This window comes from Prionailurus viverrinus, chromosome E1 (genome assembly GCF_022837055.1).
Source record: "Prionailurus viverrinus isolate Anna chromosome E1, UM_Priviv_1.0, whole genome shotgun sequence".
Classification (NCBI taxonomy): domain Eukaryota; kingdom Metazoa; phylum Chordata; class Mammalia; order Carnivora; family Felidae; genus Prionailurus; species Prionailurus viverrinus.
This window is the reverse complement of record NC_062574.1, coordinates 46,245,028-46,267,612: the sequence shown is the minus strand read 5'-3', so window position 1 is coordinate 46,267,612 and position 22,585 is coordinate 46,245,028. Positions and strand designations below refer to the sequence as shown.

Sequence of the window (22,585 nt, the reverse complement as noted above, 5' to 3'; positions counted from 1 at the left end):
TCGCCCCTAATTATGTTTCGCTGAGATTACAATTAATATCAATCTGCATTCCTGGGTCTACAGCAGCTGGTAGGAGGAAAAGGAACCCAGGAGGCTTCCGGGTAGAGAAAGCCAGGTTGAGATTTAAACGGTGCCTACTCTGAATGCTGGCTTCCACTAGCCCGCGGTCCCTCCCTGAGGACCCCAGCGAGAGCTAGGCCTGCGTCTAGGGCTGTGCCTAAAAGGACGGCAGGTGAGGTGCTCTGGGCAAAAATAGCAAGGCGGGGCCGTGGGCGGGGCGGGGTTTCTCAATGTCCCAAAAGTGGACACTTGGGGCCGGATCATTCTCTGCTGGGCTGAGCAGCATCCCTGGCCTTTGCCCACTAGGTGGCGGTAGCACCTGCTCCCCTCCCCCACCACCCCCAAGTTGTGACAACCCCAAATGCCTCCTGACAGGCCAGATGTCCCCTGGGGGCAGAACTGCCCCAGGGCGAGCCGCTCAAAGCTATGGTTCAAGTGCCACCTGCTGCACAGGACTCCCTCGGATCCCACACAGCAGCAGGGACAGGTCCCACCTCCAGGTCCCAAAGCACTTATTACAAGAGCCGCGTTTTTGAGCCCTTCCCGCTGCAGGTTATGCACTTCCTGAAGACCCAGCTGGGTCCCCACCTCTCCCCCGCCGCCCCCACCCCCCCCAGAACAGCACTGTGGTTTCCCCCGCAAGCACCACCTGTGTTTGGGGCTGACTCATTGGATATGCGTGTGTGTGAGCACCAGGGCCCGGGCGTGTGTCATTGGCCCTGTGTCCTTGGGTCCCCAGCAGCAGCCGCTCTAGTTTACCGGCTGGATGGCCCCTTCCAAACCCCCTGAATTAAATGCCTTGTCCAGGGGCGCTTGGGTGGCTCCGTCAGTTGAGCATCCGACATCGGCTCGGGTCATGATCTCACGGTTTGTGAGTTCGAGCCTTGGGTCAGGCTCTCTGCTGTCAGCGCGGAGCCTGCTTGGGGGATCGTCTGTCCCCCACTCTCTCTGCCCCTCCTCCGCCTTGCACACGCTTTCTCTCTCTCTCTCAAAAATTAAACATTAAAAAGATAAGTAAATGCCCTCTCCAGCCAAGTGGAGGCAAGGGGCACTTTAACGGACACCGGGCTCAAGAACTGTGTGCTGCAACCCCACCCATCACAGACTTCCGGCCTTGCTTTCCACTCGCCACCCCGGCCCCCCATCTCTTACAGATGCCGCAGCTTGTGGAGAAGGTGGCGGCGGGAGGGAGCGGGCGGGACGGTGGAGAGTAGGGGTGGAGCAAGCGGCGCCCTCTTAGAGCATCTACGCACCACACAGACGCGCGTTTACAGCGACTGAGTCCTCCAACGCCCGCCACCACCGTGGGGTGTGTGCTATTATCATGCCCATTCTACGGGTGGGGAAACTGAGGCACATAGAGGCGAAGTGCCTGTCTAAGGCCACAGAGGTCAGAAGCAGTGAGCTGGTGTGAACCCGGGCACCTGGCACAGGAGTCTGTGTCCTTGGACTCCACGGGCTACTGGCTCTACTCGAAGCGATCTATCTGTCTCAGCCAGGATTCCTGCGGCCCCCACACTTCTCTGGGAGAGGACAGAGCCTTTTCTTTCCAATATGCACCCCCTCACGCCACAGGCTCCTTTCCAGATGCTGAGTCTCGGTCCCCTGGCTGGAAGCGGGCGTGGGCCAGAGGCCCAGGCCCCACTCAGGTACCAGCTGAGCGGGGTTAAGGAAGGCTGGTGTCCCAGACATTGCACCGCGGGGCTCCACCCCGCCGCCCACGGTGAAAGGCTAAACACCATCGGAGAGCAGAACAATTTCCTTGGAGCAGAAAGGGACGCTCTCTCTTACTTACATTGTTTCGTTCAGCAAACTTACCACTGCAAATTATTTCTCTGTCCCTTTGAGATGCATATAAACCTTTTTAAGGGCTAAACCAGGCTCTTGCCAGCTTTGCAATCCAGGAATGTTTTCTTAAGAGCCCGACGCGGGGCTCGGACTCACAAAAACCAGGCTCTTGCCAGCTTTGCAATCCATTCTTAAGGGCCTGGGAGCCACCTCTTTGGAAGGTAACCATCAAGGACTGCCCCCATCTCCGTGGCAATGAGCGACGCTGAGGGCCACCCTAACTGGCATCCATTCGGGATGGACTAGTGTGACAGAGGCACTGTGCGGTCCTCTTGCCTGGGGACAAGCGTGCACGGGGGTGAGGCTGTCTGGCTACATGGGGGTGAGCTTTCGGTCTTTGCAATGTCTTTAGCAGATTGCCAGCGATGTGCATGGCAGTCTGGGTTTAATGCTTACTTAGTAACAAAATTGTTTCACTTTTTCTGCCTTCGGGGAGGGGATTCACCAGGTTGAGGGGAGGTCTTATCTGTCATCACTTCCCCAACAAGGGCCTAGCTCTGACTTTGCCCGGGAGCCCAGGTTACCGTGGGAGGAGGGGAGCCTCTTCCGATGAGCGGAACGTTCTCGTAGCGTGGGTTACCGCCGAAGAGCATGGCCTGGTTCCTGCGGGCCGAGAGGACAACTCAGGATGGGGAGGCGCGGGGGTGGGGGTGGGGGCCACTTGGATTTCTCCAGGAGGGGCCGGCGGATGCGCATGTGCAAGCACGGGGTGGAAATGGACCTGGGGGAACTGTGGGCAGGAATATAAGGGAAAGAGCCCTCAGAGAGCCCAGGGGAGAAGCTGCGGGTGGGGCACCAGGGGCCAGGAGCAGCGTGGCCCGGAGAAAGGCAGCTTCTGGGCCCTGCGATCTGCCCTGAGGGCAAGGCTTGGCATCTACAGGGGTGCACATGTACTGGGGTGGCTAGCTGGCCCTCGGGGGCCTTCCCACCAGGCACCCTCTGGCTGCAGCCTGGAGACCACGGCTGGCCTTGGATGCCTTCCTCCCAACCCGGTTCTCTGGTACCCAAATGTGCTCCAGATCCAGCTCCCCTAGGGCTGGGGCAGGGGGAGGGGTGGCGGTGCTGCCCCAGCCGCGATGTGTCGAGACATGTACAGGGGGAGCCCTGCCGTACATGTATTCCGAGACTGGGGCGTTGGAGATGGTCTGTGCTGGGGGCTGCAGGCTGGTCTGGCTGCCCAGGCCGCTGCTATAGCTGCAGAAGCTTCGAAGCTGCCCCCGAGGGGGGTTGTGAGCGGCGATGCGTCGGGCCTGGGGGTTGAAAGGGTCGTCACCGTCGATGTCATCATAGTCTCTGTCCCTAGAATGACATACAGGACATGACTGGCCGTGAGAGCCTGGACTCGGAGGCAGCGGGGTCCCGGCCGGCTTCCCAGGCTTCGCTCCCAGGACCCTCTCTCGCCACATGTGTGTGTCTCCCTCAGGTTCCTGAAACACATGGTCTTCAGGCCTGCCTCACACAGATCACTCCACCTGTTCCCAGCTTCACATCCACCTCCTCCAGGCAGCCCGCCATGCTGACCCCGTCACACTGACCCTCCCTGCCCTGCTTCCTTTTGTCCGATCTGCCCACAGGCACTGAAACACCTCATCTCTATCTGCTTCGTGAAAATGTAGGTGCCCCACTACCGGGGCTATAATCTACCCTTCTGGGTATTTTGGAAGCGCCCCTCCAGCATCCAGAGCCCTCATGATCTCGCGTCACAAAGCCCTTCAGAGGAAGAGAGGACGAGGAAGGGGCGCCAGGTGGGGGTATGACACTGTCACCATGCTCTCGGCTCCGCTCCTGCCCCGGGCCCTTGGAACCTCCTTTGGGGGTCTGTCTGGACTCTCAGGGAAGCTTCTGCAGAAATCCAGCCAGCCTGTTGGGGCTGAATGCCTGGAACCCCTGCGGCCATCGTTCGGCCCAGGTTATCGGCTCTGGGCGCAGTCACAGAGCAGAGCCTCCTGCGGGCTCCCTCAGGAAGCCCCCTGGCAGCCCACCTGGTGGTAAAGTGCTTCCAGGCCCGCGGCCCCGCGCAGATCATGGTGGAAAAGGCCAGGGCGGCCAGGAGGGAGAAGAGGCCGAGGTAGAGCAAGCCCTCGATGCCGTCGTAGCAAATGCCAGCAAGAGCGTCCAGGTAGTCCTGGAGGAGGAGGAGGAGGGACACGTTGCTGGAAGGCGGGTCAGGGCACGCCTGGGGTCTGAGCTCACTTCTGGTGGCCCCTCTCCCCAAGCCTCGGCCGGGGATCGTCTCTATCCCGAGCGCTTTTTGTATAGCCACTAAGGGTCCACACTCTGGAGCCCGACAGAAGGGCTTTTGGGGTTCACTCCATAAGCGTCTGCTGACCACCTACTGGGTGCTAGGCACGCGAGGGTCGGGGTCGGCTCCGAGCAAGACAGACACGGCTGTAGGGCGGGAGAGCCAGAAGACAGGAGACATTTACGCTAAGACCAGCATGGCCAGAAGGAGTGGATTGTGCCTTGAGCAGATGGGGGAAGGGGGCACGGGTGACATGTTCGGGAAAGAGGAAAAAGGGCCAGAAGGAGACAGGATGGGGGCGGCGGGGGGGGGGCGCCAGTTCCCGCTAGGCTTTGCAGGCAACTGAGGAGCTTGCTTTTTATCAGTAGGTGACGAGATGCAAGAGAAGGGACGCGACCCAACTGGCTTTTACAAAGACCACTGTGGTTGCTGTGTGTGAAAGGTCATGGAAGGTCAGGGGGCGAGAAAAGGCTGGAGACCAGTTAGGAGGCCACGGCTGTCACCCAGGGGAGCAGGGCGGTGCTTGGGTCGTGGCAGAAGCGGGGAGGGAGAGAGAAGTGGACGGGTGCAAATGCATACCTGAGAGTCTAGATGCTAGGATTTGCTGAGGGATTGGATGTGGGTGGTGCAGAGGGAGAGAGGGTACGTGCCAACGTCCAAACCCAAGCCCTTGACCTAACAGCCTGGAACCTTCAGTGAGCCACTTTACAAATACACACGCATATAGGGGTGCCTGGGGGCTCAGTCGGTTAAGCGTCCGACTTCGGCTCAGGTCATGATCTCACAGTTCGTGGGTTCCGGTCCCACGTCGCGCTCTGTGCTGACGGCTCGGAGCCTGGAGCCTGCTTCGGATTCTGTGTCTCCCTCTCTGCCCCTCCCTGCTTGCACTCTGTCCCTCTGGCTCTCTCAAAAGTACATAAACATTTAAAAAAAAAGATATCCATATATAAATATCTATCTGTCCGCACATGCACAGTTTCCTTTTCTATAAAACTGCCCACGAAATAACATGTATTTGACAATATATATATATATATTTTGTTGAGACAGAGAGAGACAGAGCATGAACGGGGGAGGGCCAGAGAGAGGGAGACACAGAATCCAAAACAGGCTCCAGGCTCTGAGCTGTCAGCACAGAGCCCGACGCGGGGCTCGAACTCACGGACCGTGAGATCGTGACCTGAGCTGAAGTCGGCCGCTTAACCGACTGAGCCACCCAGGCACCCCCGTATTTGACAATATTAACCGTGACAACTGAATGGCTTATGGGTACAGACTGTGCGGAACAAGGGTGTGCAGAATCAAGGGCTCACTACATGGAGCTGTGATCGTTATAGGACTCTCCGTGCTAAATCCATATGGAATGTGAGAAGTGTCCACACACCCTGGCTTAGTGCTTGGGGGAGGGGAGCTTACTCCCCCCCCCCCCCCCCACCAGAGTGTTCCCTGCATTCGGGGCTGTGTGATATGCCAAGTTCTTGGAGAGGCAACCCTGGAAATGAGCAAGGAATGTTCACTTGCAGCCGGGGAGATGGACGGTTGACCAGATGGCCGGGGAGTCTGGCCGATGGAGAGTCTCTATGGGCTGCTCTCTGGGAGAATGTGGCCGGCGGGGGTGCCCCCGTCCTGCTTGCCGCCCAGGGCCAGGGCCCCCCCCCACCCCCCCAGCACCTTGTGCAGCCCTCGGCAATCCAGCATGGCTGTCAGCTGGTGAAGGCTGGACTCCGACGAGTTCAACAGGAGCTGGATTCCGAGCAGGTCTTTCTGAAGCAGGAAGAGGCAAACACACGGACAGGCAGAGAGACGGAGAATGAGCGGTGGGGGAGGGCTTGTGGAGAAAACCTCAGAGAGTGGCGTGTGCAAAGAGGCCTTTAGAGCCAGAGGGAGGAGGGGGACTAGACCCCTGGGGAGGGGAGCGCTCTCCACAGCCTGCCTCTGCAAAGCCATGGGGTCCAGGAGGGGTGAGGTAGAGCGGGGAGGAGGGGAGAAGGGTTGTCGGGGTCCAGCTGGGGCTCCCCCTGTTCCGGCACGGATCCGGGGGGAGGCAGCCGCCTTACCTCCGCCGTGGGGAAGAGGGGCACGGCAAACTGTAGCAGACCGGCCACCTGGATCTGCATGGTGGTGAGCGAGCGCTGGAAGATGGTCAGTGCCTGGCCAGGAGAGACCGCAGCCCTGCCGTGAGACTCCCCTTCCCAGGCGCTGTTCCCCGGCAGTCTTGCCCCCTAGCGTCCCTGATCCCGGCCCTTCCCCTCATCCCTCAGGTTTCGCGGGAGCAGCACGGTCCCCTGGTTTCCTGCTACTCAAGGCGTGGTCCTCGGATAAGCGGCATCGGCCTCGCAATGAAGCCAAAAGCACACAGCCATCTACACCTTACTGGTCGGTGTTGGGGCTTGGGGTCAAGGGGGGGCGGTAGGCAGGGCGAGGACGGGGCAGGGTGGGCATACCTGCTGGAAGGGGCTGCTTACGCTCTGACTGCAATATAGGTAGTAACGGGTCACCTCTGCAAGGCAAAGGCGTCGGCATCAGGCAGGAGCTCACAGGTGACCGGACCGTCATCCATCTTCAGTGGCCAAGCCAACCCCCAAACTCCCAAAGGAGGGTGCTTCTATGAAATGGCCCAGAGGTCCAGCTGGACCTGAGGTTGGGGGGTGGGGAAGGGTAGGGGACTACAGGGCCGAAAGGTACGGTTCGCCGTAGGCCTGGTCTGAGTATTTAGAGCCGCTCTTGACAACACAGGACCCGAGGGGGGGTTACCTGTGCGGATGTGGTCCTCTGTGATGTTCAGGATGAAGGTGTCGGGAGCTGAGCAGAAGTCACTGGTGCCCTGAGCCAGAGAGAGACGGGAGGGTGGAGGAAAGTTATGACACCGGGGTCCCGGCTGGAGTCAGGCACCCTCGGCCCCAGCCGCTCGGACCCCTCCGCTCAGTCCTGGGTGGAAAGCAACAGGCAGGAGCCAACTTCCCTGGGCCTGAATCCTGGCTCTGCCCCTTCCTAGCTCGGTAAGTCTGGACAAGTGACTTACTCTTTCTGTGTCTCAGCTGCCTCGTCAATAACACGGAGAGAAAAACGCTATCCACCTTAAGAATTAATCTATGTAAAACACCCCAGGTGTTTAATGACCCTGGCTTGGTCATTAAGCGTCTGACTTGGCCCAGGCCGTGCAGCGTTGGTGGCATAGTGGTGAGCATAGCTGCCTTCCATTAAGCATCTGACTTTGGCCCGGGGCCACGACGTCACAGTTCGTGAGTTCGAGCCCCGCTTCGGGTGAGCCCCACTTCTCTCTCCCTCCCTCTTGCTCTCTCTGCCCCTCATCCACTTGCACCCTCTCTCTCAAAAAATTAAAATCGATCCATCAATCCAACACCCAGAAAAGTGACTGGCAGACAGCCAGCACTTGGCATTGTTACTGCTCTTTATTTCTCAGTGCCTGGGATGGACCTGAGGGGTCCGTGAACCTGCAAGACGTGTGATGGGGAGTTCCTGCACCACGGCCATTGATGACCTCTGTTGTAGTTTTGTCTTGCTGTTACTAAGCCCCACATGCTTTTGGGGTGTCAATCTATGAAGCGTCCCCCGGACTCTCTTCCTAAAGGATTCTGTTGGCATCGGACCCATCTCTGAGCCTTTGGGTGCGGGTTCTGCTCAGGATAAGATGTGAAGGGGGGGGATGGAGAGTTAGACTATGGGGCTCCAGGCTCTGCCACTGACGAACCCGAGGGCCTGGGCTCCCCAGCATGGCCCGGAGAGGTGACCGCTAAGGGCCCACGGACTGTTTGGGACAGGCCGGGGGCCCTGGGAGAGGGAGCAGCCAGGATGGCATCCTCTGAGCCAGGCCTTTCCCAGGTCCAGCCTGGGGGTACGGTGGAGCATTGGGTAAAGGAGGCCTCCCCTCTAATAGAGCAGTCAGAGTAAGCTCTGGTCCTCCAACCTGTTCCTAGGGGCTCCCCTGCTCCAGGGAGTGCTCTGAGCAGGGACCCATCCCCACAGCCCCCGCACTGCTGGTGCCCTGCCCTCCTTCAGGAGCAGCTGCAAGCTGGGGCTTCTTCGTTCATTCATTCAGAGTCGATAACTACTTATAAAGCACCTATCAGATGCCCTGTGCTGCTAACACTAGGCATGAGTATAGTGGCCAACTGCATCGTGGTATTTACAGGCTTTGGGTAGGGTTGGGGAATAAGATGCCCCTTTACATTTTTTTTTCTTAATGTTTATTCATTTTTGAGAGAGACAGAGTGCAAGCAGGGGAAAGAGAGAGAGACGGAGACACAGGATCTGAAGCAGGCTCCAGACTCTGAGCTGTCAGCAGAGAGCCCGACGCCGGGCTCGCACCCACGAACCGTAAGATCATGATGTGAGCCGAAGTCAGACGTTCAACTGACTAAGCCCCCCAGGCGCCCCTAGATGCCCCTTTAGATACGGAGCTTCCACAAGGACACATCTGTACGTGTCCACGTGCTCATGTGCCCACACACAGCCACGTGCTCAGGACCCTGGGAGAATTACTCTATATGCAAATCACTAACATGTATCAATCAGACTGATTTATTACTACCAATCAGAGCCACAGCACCAGCAGGCCAGGGGGCACCCCTACCCGGTCACTGGAGTGGCAAAGAGGGAGGAGCCAGACCTGAGTGGGGGATGGGAGGCCTTGGGAAAGATAGAGTGAGGCTGCCATCTTGGCCTGGGTCACCTCTGCCCCGTGCAAAAATATGGGATCCAAAGGGGGACAGGAGGCCCCCTCCCAGCCCACTCAGGCCTGCCTGCTCTTCAGACCCGAGTGAGGATTCAACTTTCCTGTCCAAGGAGACAAAGGCCCACACGTGCGTTATTCACACAGTGGGGATGGGGTGGGGGGAGGCAGGGGGCACTGGGCACGGGTGGGGACTGAGCACCGGAGAAGCCCAGTGTCCAGCCCCGTTGAGGCAGCTCTGGAGAGCACAGGTGACGGTCTGAAGGAGTCCCCCGGTGCCCTTCGCCTGATGACACAAATGCACAGCAAAGCAACGGCCCCCCCACCCCCCTCCCCGGGGGGTTAACCAGCCCTTCTCCTCCTCTGGAGCAAGTGCTATCCCTTCTCCCCATTCCACACTCGAGGAAGCTGAGGTCTGGGGAGCTTCAGTAACTTTCCCAGGGGTCCTGTTGGGAAGGGGTGAGGGGGGGCCGGCCTCCCCCGGGGTGGCGGGATTGGCAGGGAGTGTTCTGCTCAGCTGCCCGCTGGCGTCACCCAAAGCCCAGAGCTCAGTTCCCCCAAATTCTACTCTGAGCAGGTTCTCGGGGTGGGGGTGGGGGGGACAGAGCTCCTTCCTGAGGGAGGGCCTCTCTCGGGACAGGGAAGGGATGGGGAGGGAGGAGCTCGGCGGGGTCTGTCCTCCTCGGCCCCACTGGCTCAGAGAAAGGCGGCCTCCCGGGGCAGGGCAGCGGGACCACACAAAGGCTCCCACAACAGCCTGCCTCCCTCGCATCGCCCTGCTTCCCATTACCATGCAGCAGGGCCCACAGCCCGCTCAAAGGCGCATTCAGCTCCCGCACAGCACTCCCTCACACAGGCCTGACTCAACAATTGGGGAAATGGCCTTTCTCGCCAGAACTGGCAGCCCAGGGCGCCCAGCTGGGGGATTAAACTGCCTCTGGTCTCCCCGAACACTGAAGCCCAGTGCCAGGGAGAAGCCCCCGCCGGGAGGGAGCTGTCCCCCAAAGGGCAGCTCATGGCGGCAAGATGGAAGCTTCCGCTGCTTCCAGAAGGCAGAGGCTGCCCAAGGGGCAGGATGGGCCCCCGGAAAGCCTGCCTTTTGCAGTCTCCCTGTGCTTACAGTTGTCCCTGGAGGAGAGGCTGTCGGCCAGGCAGCTGTGCACGTGGCTCGGGCCAACAGCCACTCCCCTGGACTGTGTACCCGCTCAGCTCCTGAGGACATCAGAATGCTCTGGAGCAGGACCTGGGCCCTCCTATCCTGCCCTTCCCTGCATCTGGAGGGGACCCGGCCCTCGGGACATAGGCTCCCATCTGCTTTTTCTCTCTCATGCCCAAAGTGGACACTGCATGGTGGGGGCAGGGAACAAAACAAGAGACACGCACCTCCTCTCCCTTCCAGACAAGCTCTGCCAGAAGTTGCTATGAGCTAAGCAGCACCAGGGGCCATTCATACTGTAGGCATCACGGCGGCGAAATGCCCAAAGCCAGAACGACTAGCCGGTCCCCAAGTCCCTGGGCAAGGCGTGAGTTTGGGGAGAGGGCTTCCAGAAGGTGCCCTTGACCATTCTTTTATCCCCAGGTAGCTAGGGCAGTACAGACGCAGGTCAGGGCCTTAGTTCGTGGCCCCTGAATCAGGCAGGGATTCCCTGAAATCCCCCCGTCAATCCTGCCTGCCCCCCCCCAAATCTCACACTTACACACACACACACACACACACACACACACACACACACACAGACAGCAATGCACCTCCATGGCATCCGTTCACACGACGTCACAGTGATCTGCCTACAAGTCTTTCTTCTGCAGGCTGAGACCATGTCAAGAGCAAACATCATGTCCTCCTGGTCTCTGCATCCCTGGGCACCTGGCACGAGATGCCACAGAGCCAGAAAGTCGGTGAACGAATGATTCATGCGCACAGCTTAAATTGAGCGTTAGGTGTGTTTAAAGACCAAGCATACCTACACAGGAAGCTTCCCCTACCTTGTGTGTTTCTTTTTAGACGTTTTCAAGCACTGCATCCAGAAACATACACCATTGTGTTTTAGGCTGTGTGTGCGAGTTCAAGGCAACGGGCCGGAAGGCAAGCTAAATGCCACATTCCACATTCCCGATGCCCAGGGAAGCTGGCCAAGCAGTGTGCTTCTGAGGCCGGAGGCTTCTCCAGCCTGAGGTTGAGATCCCGCCCATCCCCACCAGACCCGGTTAGTTCTTCACACCCAGAGAGGTCGCCTGGCCATCCCAGCTTGGCCTTACTAGCAGCGGCTGGGATGCTGGAATGGGCCAGTGGGGCGGGAAAGGGATCAGGCATCTTATCTTGGTTCTGCCCCTAAATACCTCATGACCTTGGGTGAGCCTCTTCCTTTCTCTGGGCCTCTGTCCCCCCAGGAAGGGCAAGGGGGCCAGTGAGGACGATCCAAGCTCACTCAGTTCAGGGATCCTAGGTCAGGCAGAGACCAGAAGCTGGCCCTGCCCTGGGGGCTCTGGGCACGACACATCGACATGCCACCAGACAGACAGTCCTGGTCGGACCACCCACCTCCCCCCAACCCCGAACTCACCACTGCTGCAGCCGTGTCGGCTGCCAAGGACGTCCAGCTGAGGAGCAGAGCCAGCACCCCGCAGCACAGCATCCTGGGAGAGGCACAGGCACAGGCTGGCAGGCGGGAACACTGAGGGCTGTCACCCCACCAACCTCCAGTGCCCTTCCTTCTCACCACCATCCTGTCGGCCCTGAAACTCTTGCAGTGGCCTCTAATACCAGCCCGCTGACTGCTGGGAGAGAGGCATGGAGGCCGGACCCCTGGGCCGAACAGGGGACCCCTAAGCCCCCCTACCCCCGACAAATTGCCCCTGGCCAGAGGCAGAGTACGAGCCGTGAGGACACAAGCTACGAGGAAGTGTTGGTTAGAGACGGCAGAGGCTCTAAGGCTTGGGCCACATTCCTTCAGCTGTTCAGCAGACAGACCCAGGGACGGAGGGGGCCCAGGGAGGAAAGCCCAGTCCTCACTCCGTGTCCAGATGGTAAGTCAGTGGCTGCTGTCTCCCTCGACTGGGGGCTGAGGAGGGGTCAGAAGGTGGCTTCAGGTTCTTGCTCCCCACCACACCCTCCGAGGCCGGCCAGGCCCCCATCTCTCTCAGATGGTGGCACCGTCACCCCTGATGCTTGCCCGGCTCTCTGGCCCACAGACGGGGATACTCACGAGGCCAAGAGTCCCCTGGAGCGCCTGGCCAGTCCCAGGCAGGCGACGAGGCAGATGAGCAGGTCCAGGATGAAGAGGAGGAGGTAGGAAAGCCATCTGGGTGGACGGGTTGGGACGGTCAGGGGGAGGTACCACCCCACCAGGGTCACCCCACCTGGTGCCTAATGGAGAAGCCTGCACGGCAACCCCGAGCCCGCCCCCCCCCGACAAATTGCCCCGGGCCAGCAGCAGAGCACGAGGCTGTGCCCCCTACCCTGGATAGGAAGCACCAGTGTGCGCAGCAGATGGGCTCTTCAGGGGCTCCCGGGGCTGCACCCCCCAATTCTCCCTGGACAAAGGGGCCACCCTCCCCCGCCCAGGCCGAGGATCTAAACCAGCACTGACAGCCAGAACTTTCTGCAGTGATGGACACGTTCAATCTCTGCACTGCCCACTGTATCTGCCCCTGCCCACGCATGGCTCCGGGGAACTTGAGATATGGTTTGGGCAGCGGAGGAGACTCATTTCTAACCTTAGCTGCTTTTGATTAAATTATATCCCAGCGAGAGGCCCCTCGCTGGACAAGGCAGGTCGCCATGGTCTCCCTGCAGCCCTCCAGCAGGCACGTCTTTGGACCCTGGTTCCTGCTGCTTCGAGAACTCTCACCAGTGTCAGATCACAGCTAACATTTATGTCCACAGATCTAAGAAAGCCGCTAAGATGCCGCTTCTGTGATGAGGGCTCAGCCTGGCTTCCCATCGTCCCGGCGGCCTGGGATGCACCACTTAGCACAGTTAGGTTCATGTAAGCAATATTTGTGCCATACCCTGGGTTTAGTGCCAGGGGTGCCTGAGGTGGGGGGCTCATTTCTAGACCACCAGGGAGCTTAGCAGGGGGCAAGGGAGCCCCAGGCCAGGTCATCCCAGGGCACCCCTCATTCTTCAGGCCTTTTGCTCCCACCCAGGGCTGCACTGACGGGGACAGGCAGTCACACACCATTTGGGAGACCCTGACAAGCTGCCTCCCTCCTTTAAGACTCAGTTTCCAAACCTTTACTGCAGGAACCTTCATCTCTCAGGGCTGGATGAAAAATTAAATGTTCACTAGGGGCGCCTGGAGGGCTCAGTCGGTTGAGCGTCCAACTTCGGCTCAGGTCATGATCTCACAGTTCGTGGGTTCAAGCCCCGCCTCGGGCTCTGTGCTGATGGCTCAGAGCCTGGAGCCTGTTTCGGATTCTGTGTCTCCCTCTCTCTCTGCCCCTCCCCTGCTCATGCTGTCTCTCTCTCTCTCTCAAAAATAAATACAATATTAAAAAAAATTTAAATGCTCACTAAATGCAAAGGTTAATAAGGCATGTCACTGAGGGATTTCAAAGTCCCTGCTTTCCTGCTTCTCCAAAGCATGGGCTGAGGAATCCAGAGCGTCCAAAGTCCAAAGGCACTGATCCAATCCTAAGCAGAGCCCCCTAGTTCCTTGCGCTTCCAAACAGGATCCCAAGGGGGTCCTTACAACCGAGCGCCAGCCTCACCTAGCAGCTGAGGGACAGACAGAAGGGGCTTCTCCAAGCCCCCGCAGCAGGAACGCTTTTGATCATGATTATTTCTCTTGATGCAACAGGCAGATAAACTCATGGACCCCCTCCTCTCCAGCAATGATTTGCTGCTTCACCAGCACCGTCAGGAGGCTGAGAACCCGTGTGAAGCGTAGGTGGGAGCGGACGGAGCTGGAAGAAAGTGACAGTGGCTTCCAGAGGGAGGAGAGAGCATGCTGAGGCCACCAGGCAGCCAAGGGCGCTTCTTCCCGCCTCTGGGAGTGGAGGCTGAGTGCCGAGAAAGGGGGCTAATCAAGACCCCTGACTCCCTGCACAGAGATGTACTGCAGCCTCCGGGTCTCCCAGGACTGGAGCTGGGGTTTTGGAGCAAGTGCAGGGCCCTCCCTCCACCAACGAGCCAGCTTCCTGAGAGTCAGGACAGGAAGGAATCTCAGGAACGTCACATGTGAGGACCCCATTCTGCAGATTGGAAAGCAGACAGAGGCCCGCAGGAGGAGAGCCTGGCCCAGGAATTCTGGACTCTCCACATCTGTGAGTCTCCCTGCAAGAGACATGGCCAGGCACCTCTCAACATCCTGGTTTCATGTTTCAGTCCTAAAGGTTTCTTATTACCTCTCTCCCTGCTCTGCACATCAGCGGAAATCAGGTTAGGATCGCTTCTGTCACCCTCCATGATCGTGTTTCAATGTGTTTTCTCTGTATCCGCACCTCGTGTTGTAAGGAATTCCTGGAAATAGCTCTGTGGGGCGGATGTGTTTTCCCAGAGGAGCCCAGCGGTGATCCGGGATGTGTTTCTAACCAAGAACTTGGCTCTGGAAGGAGCTACCCGGGCCCTTACTCCCAGAGCTCTCCCGGACCCGGCCTCCGCTGATGCCTTGGTCACACCCCTTATAAGCCTCTCGAAGAGGCTTGGCTTTTTATGGTCTCCAATACTTGGCCAGGCCGTGGCTACAAGTGCTAAAAAATATTTGCTTAGCTGGATGGCTGTGCTTTAGAACCATCTGGAAAGAGAAGATGAGGAGTCTGTTCAGAGGAGAAAGCTGGTTAGGTCGAGGAATACATCCTCTGTTCCAGGGAAGTTGAGGCAAGGGAAGAAATGGGCAAAGAGCAGGTGAAGGAAGGGACAGAACACGATGGTTTCCAGGGGTCATGCACGGGTGCTAACCTTGGACTAGGCCTTTTCCACCTCAGCCTGAGCAAGGGGGCTGGGGATCGGGGGTCAGAGGGGACCCTTCGGTCACCCACACTGAAACAGGTGATAAGCTTCATCATGATCTTTCCTCCCTTTTTAATGAAATCGTCTTAAAAAGAAGCCCCTTTTGATACGTGAACTCTGACTTATTTCATCTTTGTCGTTACCAAATGCCCACACGAGGCGCTTGGGTGTACAAGGTTCTGTTCCAGACCCACTCACAGAGAATGGCAGGGTCAAAGTGGACACCCGCTTTCCACCTGCCCCCGAGCCCCCCTGACCAAGGTTCCAAACGTTCGGACAATGAATGGCCCTCAGGTCACGGGACTAATCAGATGCCGCTGTTTTAGGTCACGGGTCACAGCCAAGGCCTTAAGAGTCGGGAAGTTTCTGTGGCTTGGGAGAATGGCAGTTTTGGATGTGAGGAAAAAAAAAAAAATTGGTGGGAAGCTGGATCCGTGATATCCTGGGGATGCAGGGGCTGGGTGGGCTGCAGGGATGAGTGGGGAGCGCCAGCGGGGGCTGGGGACTTCATGCATTTCCGTTGACAAGGTCTGGCTTTATCTTACCCCAGGGGAAGGGAGAGCCCTGGACTGGAGGTCCCGCCAGAAGCATATCCTCTGTGTTCTTATTAGTCAGTCCGGGGTGGGACTTTCTCATAAAGGAGAAATGAATCCAGAAAACTGGTGTAAAATTGTGCAATGGGGCGGTGGGTAAAGGCTCTGACCTAATGCCTTGAGGGGGAACCAACACATTTGGGGGCGGGGGTGGATCCCAAGAGCTGCTGTTTGCTCTTCAGGACTCATTTATTCATTTCGGCCCAGGGCCTCCCTCCGTGCAAGGTGCTGGGCCCTGGCGGCACAGCGAGGCGCACTTTGTGAGTGGAAGACTCGGGCAGGGAGCTACCCAACGCCAAGACTGCCGCCTCCTTCCTTGGCTCTCCCCAGAGTGACCTTCACTAGATGCTGCACGTATAGGGAGGTAGCCGGTCCCTGGTCAGCTGGCCTGTGTCCAGTGCCTTCACCCGGGATGGGGTCTGGGAGGCAGGGGAGACACAGACGGACGCCCCAAGGTTAGATGACGTAGGTATGAGTTTGTACAGCTGGGTGTGGCCAAGGTGGGGTGCTGCCCCTCAGCCCCCCATCCTTCGGGTTCTGCATTAGTGAAGCTAGGGCATCTCTGCCTTTGCTAAGAAGTTGCCATGAGCGGGGGGCGCCTGGGTGGCTCAGTTGCTTAGGCGGCCAACTTTGGCTCAAGTCAATGATCTCACAGTTCGTGAGTTCGAGCCCCGCGTCGGGCTCTGTGCTTTGACAGCTCAGAGCCTGGAGCCTGCTTCGGATTCTGTGTCTCCCCCTCTCTCTACCCCTCCCCTGCTCACGCTCTGTATCTCTCTGTCTCTCAATAATAAATGAACGTTAAAAAAAAAATTTTAAAAAAAAAGAGAAGTTGCCATGAGGGGAAGCTCTATGCAGGCGGATAGGCCACCGTCTCCCTGACCCCCTGCACCCCTGTGGCTGAGTCTGCGGGTGTAGGGAAGCCTGCTCCAGAAACCCTGGCCGGCGAGGAACCTATAAAGCCCTTACGTCTTACCCAGCACCAGCCATGGAGAATGCTGGTCCCGGAGGAGTCCCTGGAGGCCAGGCCCAGCCTCCAGCGCTAGATCCTGGCACTTCACGGTCCCTTTGCCCTTTTCTGGGCCTCTGGGCTTGCCCACATAAGGAGCGTGCTTTACATGACCACCACTCAGCACCAACACCCCTCCGATTTCAGGCATGGCTTCTTGAGGCCTTCGGGTGGGGAGTCCCCGCCTGGCCCCCAAATGCAGGCTGGGCTGAAGGAAGACGCACGGCCCCCGCTGCCCCCCCCTCTGGCCCCTCACCTGTAGTACTCCACGTAGCCGGTCTCGTCGGCCAGCTCGGTCAGCTCTGCGGTGACCTCCCTCCACGCCGGCAGCCCCGAAAGCTGGACGATGATGTTGCCCGCCATCTGCTGCATGAACTTCAGCGTCTGGATATAATCACCCCGGGCAGCCAAGATCTCACTGAGCCGAGCTAGGTGCTGCTCTAGGTCTGCCTCCATCTTCTGGGTGGTTCCGGATACCTGGGGAGGGGCCGGTGTTGTTAAGTCTGGCCTCCTCAGGTGGGAGGAAGCTGGAGAGGTAACAACTATCCTGACACGAGCAGGAGGGCAGAGGCCCCGATCCCCCCCCCCAGCCAGCCCTCACGTCCCTCCATCTGCCAGGAGAGGGGAGGCCCAATCTGGCCTTAACCAGGCCCCGGGCTCCCAGATGAGGAAACAAACAGGAGAACCTGTTTTGCTTCCTTGCAGATTCTCTTAAATCTTTGAACATCTTGGAGGATCAATTCTTTTTTTTTAGACTGAGGAATAGAATATTTCACTGAAAAATTCCTCTGTTGCTACCTGACTTCTTGTTCCTACAGTCGGATCTCTAAATGCCTCACAAGAGGAAGGCTTTGTCGTGGGACCCAGCAACAGCTCCCCGGGTGTCCGGGGCCCGCATGAAGGCAGAACAATAGCACTTTGAAATGACACAGACGGACCGATCCTGCCTCCGAAGAGCCTGGCCAAGTGACAGGGGGAAATCGGGGCCTGCTCTGAGGGCTCGCACACCCGCCCCTGCTGCGGCCGTCCAGCCAGGTGGACGGACAGGTTCCCTCTCTCGGCTGGGGCGCGAGGGCCCGGGGCTGAATGGACCCTGCAGGAACAGCTTTCTTTCCAAAGGCACAGAGGGAAGGGCGATGGCACTGAACTGTCCTTGGCTTTCAAACAAGAAGCACAAATAGGGTCTGGCTCAAACAGCCCGGACTCAGGGTTCCCGCTGGACCCGGGGACGCAGCCTGGGGATCCCGAGCTCGCCCCTGCAAGCCTGCTCTGAGCCCGTGTGCCAGTGTCAGGGGGAAAACTCTCTTGTGGAAACTGGCTGGCCAAACCAACGAGCAGAACCGGCTGGAGGGCGGAGTATGTGCTAATCCTCCTGGGGCCGCCTCAGCTCCCCCAGGTCTGGAAGGAAGATAAAATGCCAGCAGAGGGGGCAGAAGCTTCCCAGAGGGAAGGCCCATTAGGTAACACTCCTGGCCACCAGCGGTGGGGCAACTTTGTGGGGCAACTTTGAGGCTTTTCGCATCTGTGCTGCTCCATGAGCTCCGGGTTCCAGAAAAGAGAATGGCCCTCTTTGTTCCCCTTTGTTTTGTTTTTCAACGTCAGCGGCTTGTTCCATTTTCCGGCTTGCTCTCCGTTCTTACAAGTTGGGTAAGGACTAAGAGGTACCAGACGGCAGAGGTAGTCTAGATTGGGCAGTTTATAGCTTCACACGGAAGAAAAAAAGACATACAAAGCAGATTCTCTAACTCTCACCCTAATAAACTCTCCGTTTCAATTCAGTAAGATCCGCATGTAAGTGTTTCGTCCAAAAGGCACCATTACTAAGTGCCAAGATTAGGATATGCTTTCTATTCCTACATGATAGAAAACCGGCTCTAGAGCAAAGGGCTGCTAAAAATGATCTGTAAACTTTTTCTGTAAGATGATTTTTTTTTCTCCTTCCATAGCTCCGTAGCTTTAACTTCTTGATTTCTTAAATCTCTTCTTGGCAAAAGACAAAAGCTGGGAAAACATCTGCCAGGCCCCTCGCTTCCCTCCTGATGTCCTCCCGAAGATAACAACAATAAAAAAATTAAAACCACAACGTTGACCTGCTTACAGCCCTGCCCCCTCCCCGTTCCCCACTCCACTCCTCCATCCCCCGGCCTCAGAGGGTGACATGAGAGCTCCCAAGGGACAGGGACCAGGGACGTCCCGGAGTTGGGACAGAGTTCTCCCCCACCCCGGTGACGAGCTCTGTGAACAACAGGGGACGGATGGCTCAGCTCCCTGGGCCGGGCTGGGGTTGGGGCAAGCAAGCAGGTGTACCCCCAGACGACAGAACAGTCGTCCCTGGCCCAAGCGCCGGCTGGGTGATCAGATGCAAATTCTCAGCCTTGTGCCAGACCGACAAAATCAGAAACTCTGGGGAAGGGCCCAGCAATCTGTGTTTATCAGGCACTCAAGTTTGAAAACCTCCAGAGGGGAGGAAGCTTCTCTGCTTAATGAGGTTTTCTAGAAGGGCAGCCGCATCAGGGGGCAGAGGGGTACAGCCTCTGCAGGTGGCCACGAGGCCTGCCCCCCCGTCTCAGATCCTGAAGGGAGGGGCTGAGACCAGAACACCTGGGTGCAGGCTCTGGTCCCAAACACACTAGCTTCAAACCCTGTGCCCCGGATTCCTCACCCAGCGGCTGCCATGGGCTTGCTGGGGCTCTAAGGAGACAGCCCAGAGCAGCCACACTGGCCACTGGAACGGGTGCCTTAAGTCTGAATCGGCCAAGCTCATGGGGCCCTTATTTTAAGCTGAGACCCTGAGGGGTCAGAGGTGTGCCTGGTCCCCTGGGTGAGTCGCTGGAGCTCAGGCTCCCTTCACTGGAGGAGAGGAGGTAGATGAGGGGCACTGGACGAGAGAGAGGAACCCCCCAACCGGCACTCGCAAATGACCCTTTCTGACCACCCCCCCAAATCAAAATGTGCGGCTGACCCAGAACCCTGCCAGGCCTGCCTGAGCCTTGAGCTGCGGCCCCCACCCACTGGGGTCCTCAGAGTGGAAGGGTGCAGGGATGGGACTTCCGATCCAGGAAAGCCCTGAAGGGCTCATCTTGCTCTGGCCCAGTTCTGGCTGCCTGACCTGTCCTCGGAGTCCTGCCCTCCCCACTCCCACTCACCCAAGCCTCCTCTCTCCTTCACAGTGATTACAGGAACATATATAATTACAGTAAGTATAATAATGGCACTCATTATCATAGTCACCCCATCTGGGGGGACTTTGTAGATTACCGGGCACTTTCATCAACATTATCGCATTGAACACCATTTCCCTGATGTAGGCCTTCATCCCTTGGATCTGGGGAGCCCTCCAAAAGCTGCTGCTTCCCTTGCAACCCTTGGGACCCAGTGTGTGGGGTGCCTACCCCGAGGCCCAAACCAGCCTCACAGGCCCTGGCAAGGGCCCAGAGCCCTGCCTTTCCACAGGGCCCCCCGTGGGCTCACCCAGAGGAGGCAGGAGGTGGTCCTGGGCAGGATAGAGGCAGCTCCCAGCTGGCTGGACCATCACAAAACCCTGGGGCTCCTGACCTCAACTTTTAGACATGGTGCATGGAAGAGGGGCTGACGTCCAGGGACACACAGAACCCTTCCCTTTGGGAACATGGGGGAGTTTGGAGATGTGGGGCTCGCTGTGGAATGTCCAAATCTGGCCTGGAGACTCAGCCCTCGGGGCAGATGGGCCAGCCTAGGGGCTTGTTCCCAGCTCCTTTTGTGTGTATATTCTCATCTACGGGACAGGAAGAACTCAGCCTTTCCCATCAGGATGGCCCTGGCATTCTCGATCTCAGTCCCCGGCGGGGGGAGACAGGGGCCATTCCTTATGATGGGCACTGGTCAACTAGTGCAGGTCATGTGTCTGGGGCTTCCCCGGGCAAGGGACTCTCCTTCTGGGGCTGGGTTCTTTCTCTAGGGGGAACTGGTGCTGTGGGTGGAGAGAGAGGGGGAGGCAGAGCCTAGAGGCAGTAACCACGGAGGCCCTTCCCCGCTAGGGTAAAGGTGGGGTGGGGGGCCCAGAAAGTGAGGACCCCTCCATGCCTCTCGGCCGGCCAGGCTGTGTGCGGCCTCAAGGCTGCCCTCAGCCCCACATCCCAGCTGCCCACCCTCGCCCCACAGAGCTGCCTCTGCCCCATGTCTGGACGACTCAGTCTTCCAGGGATGGGTTCTGGTGGATGCAAGGGGTAGATGGACAGGTGCTACAGGACAGGTGGGTCCTGGTCTGGCGTGTGACCCTCAGCTCCCCAGAAGGGCTCTCTCTGAGGCCAGAGCCACGCCAGCAGCCTTCCTGGGCGCTGTCTCTTTAAGGGGCACCACCCACCCCCTGCCAAGGGCTGCTGAGGGATTAAGGTCTTAGAGGAGCTTAGGGAGAAGGAGCGGGCAATGAGGTCGAACCCTCTTCCAGAATTGGGTCCCAGGGCAATGTCCAAATGCTCTGGCTGGGGCTGGACTTTGTGGCTGAGGCTGCCCAAAGACACGACCTGGCTGTTGGCTGAGGTCACCCCTCTGCAGGGGACATGGTCCAGAGGGGACTGGGAGCGGTGGGGATGTCCAGGGACTGGCTTCCCTGAAAACTGTCCTTTGGTTTTCTACCGGAGCCTGGCTCCTAGGGGCACGGGGGCTCCCTGGAAACCGGCCCAAACACCTGCCTGCTGTTTACAGCAGAGGTGACAAGCACTTGGAGGCCAGGGGGCCAAGACCAGTGTTTGAGAAAACCCTGATCCCGTGGCTCGGCCTCTCACTCAGGCCAGGGGCCCAGCAGAGTGGCTGTGGCCCTAAAATTCCGACCCCTCCTCTGGCAGCCCACCCCATCCTCCACCCTGAGCCCCAGCTGGACGCCAGAGCCCGGAGGACACCTCGTCTTCCCACCCCTCGGGGTGCTTCACTTGGTTTTGAAGCGTTTCACACCTTGACATCTTCTGGACCTCGCGGTGCCCTGTATGGAGCATTTGAACTGAACATCAAACACCATGGGGCTGACTGTCCACGTTCAGGCTCCCCTTGGACAAACGGGGAAGTGGTCAGCCCTCCGGAAGTGGAGAGGATTGGAGTCCACGGCCATCTCCGTGTCCTCCCAGGACCCGGTCAGCCTTTTTCCTTTTGTCCTCACCACCCCTCCCTGCCCGAAGAGCAGAAATTGCCTGTTTACTCCCAGCAGAACCAAATGCAGCCCCAAGGGGTGTCCGCTCCACCCCCCCTCCCGACCCCCGAGCCAAGCTGGCCGGGCCGTGACTGGGGCCCTTGTTCTGAGCACGCTGACCTCACGGGCTGCGCCCGGCCCGGCCAGTGCTGCCCGTGAACCTTACCAGTGCATCTATCCCCGAGAAGGTGTGGTTCGCGTTGTCCAGGGAGTAGATCAGCTGGTACACCCCGTCATTGGTCTCGCTGTTTCCATAGAAACCGACGCCCACCGCGGCACTATAGGCGAGACCCCAAACAGAGTCAGAGGTGACACCCAGAAGAGAAAGTTTTTTGTTTTGTTTTTTCAAGCACAGTATTTTTAAGAGCGGTTTCCGAGTCGCAGCAAAGTCGAGCAGAGGTACAGAGATTTCCCACATCCCCCGTGCCATTGAGAACACCTGCACGGACACGTCATTATCACCCAGCGTCCACGGCTTACCCTAGGGACCACTCTGGGTCTGGAACATTCTGTGGGTTTGGACAAACGTATCCACCATGACGGTATCCTACGGACCGGTTTTGCTGCCCTAAAAATCTGTGCTCCACCTATCCTGCCCTCCCTCCCCGGCCACCCTGAGCTTTTCGCTGTCTCCACAGCTTTGCCTTTCCCGGAATGTCATATGGTTGGAATCAAACAGTCTGCATCGGCTTCAGACTGGCTCCTTTCACGCAGTGCTATGCATTTAAGGTTTCTCCACGTCTTTTCATGGCTTGATAGCTCATTTCTTTTTAGTGCTGAGTGACAGTCCAGTGTCTGGATTTACCCATTCACCTACGCGAGGGTACCTTGGCTGCATCCAAGTTTTGGCGATTACGAACACAGCTGCTGTGAACAGCCGTGGAAAGCAGGTTTTTGAGTAAGGAGCTCTTTCCTCCCCAGGGAGGGAGGGGAGGGAGTTCCGGCAGGTGAGGGAGATGGGGGTGAAGGTTCACGGCCACCTTGTCCCTGGCCTGGCTGACCAGATCTACAGGACATTTCCTTTAGGCA

The 22,585-nt window shown here is 58.3% G+C and overlaps 1 protein-coding gene across 2 annotated transcripts in view; it reads right to left on the bottom strand.

Annotated features, from left to right (window-relative positions):
* The window catches only part of TTYH2 (tweety family member 2), a 38,024-nt gene that overhangs the window by 4,359 nt on the left and 11,080 nt on the right, over positions 1-22,585 (bottom strand). For both annotated transcript variants that reach the window (XM_047833786.1, XM_047833787.1), the window contains 11 exons: positions 21,723-21,834; positions 16,652-16,872; positions 12,050-12,145; positions 11,408-11,480; positions 6,905-6,974; positions 6,595-6,650; positions 6,208-6,300; positions 5,822-5,914; positions 3,891-4,033; positions 3,022-3,207; positions 2,433-2,511 (listed from right to left, as the gene is read on the bottom strand). In XM_047833786.1, the coding sequence (XP_047689742.1) occupies positions 2,433-2,511; positions 3,022-3,207; positions 3,891-4,033; positions 5,822-5,914; positions 6,208-6,300; positions 6,595-6,650; positions 6,905-6,974; positions 11,408-11,480; positions 12,050-12,145; positions 16,652-16,872; positions 21,723-21,834 (1,222 nt within the window). The remainder of the gene's footprint in view (positions 1-2,432; positions 2,512-3,021; positions 3,208-3,890; positions 4,034-5,821; positions 5,915-6,207; positions 6,301-6,594; positions 6,651-6,904; positions 6,975-11,407; positions 11,481-12,049; positions 12,146-16,651; positions 16,873-21,722; positions 21,835-22,585) is intronic.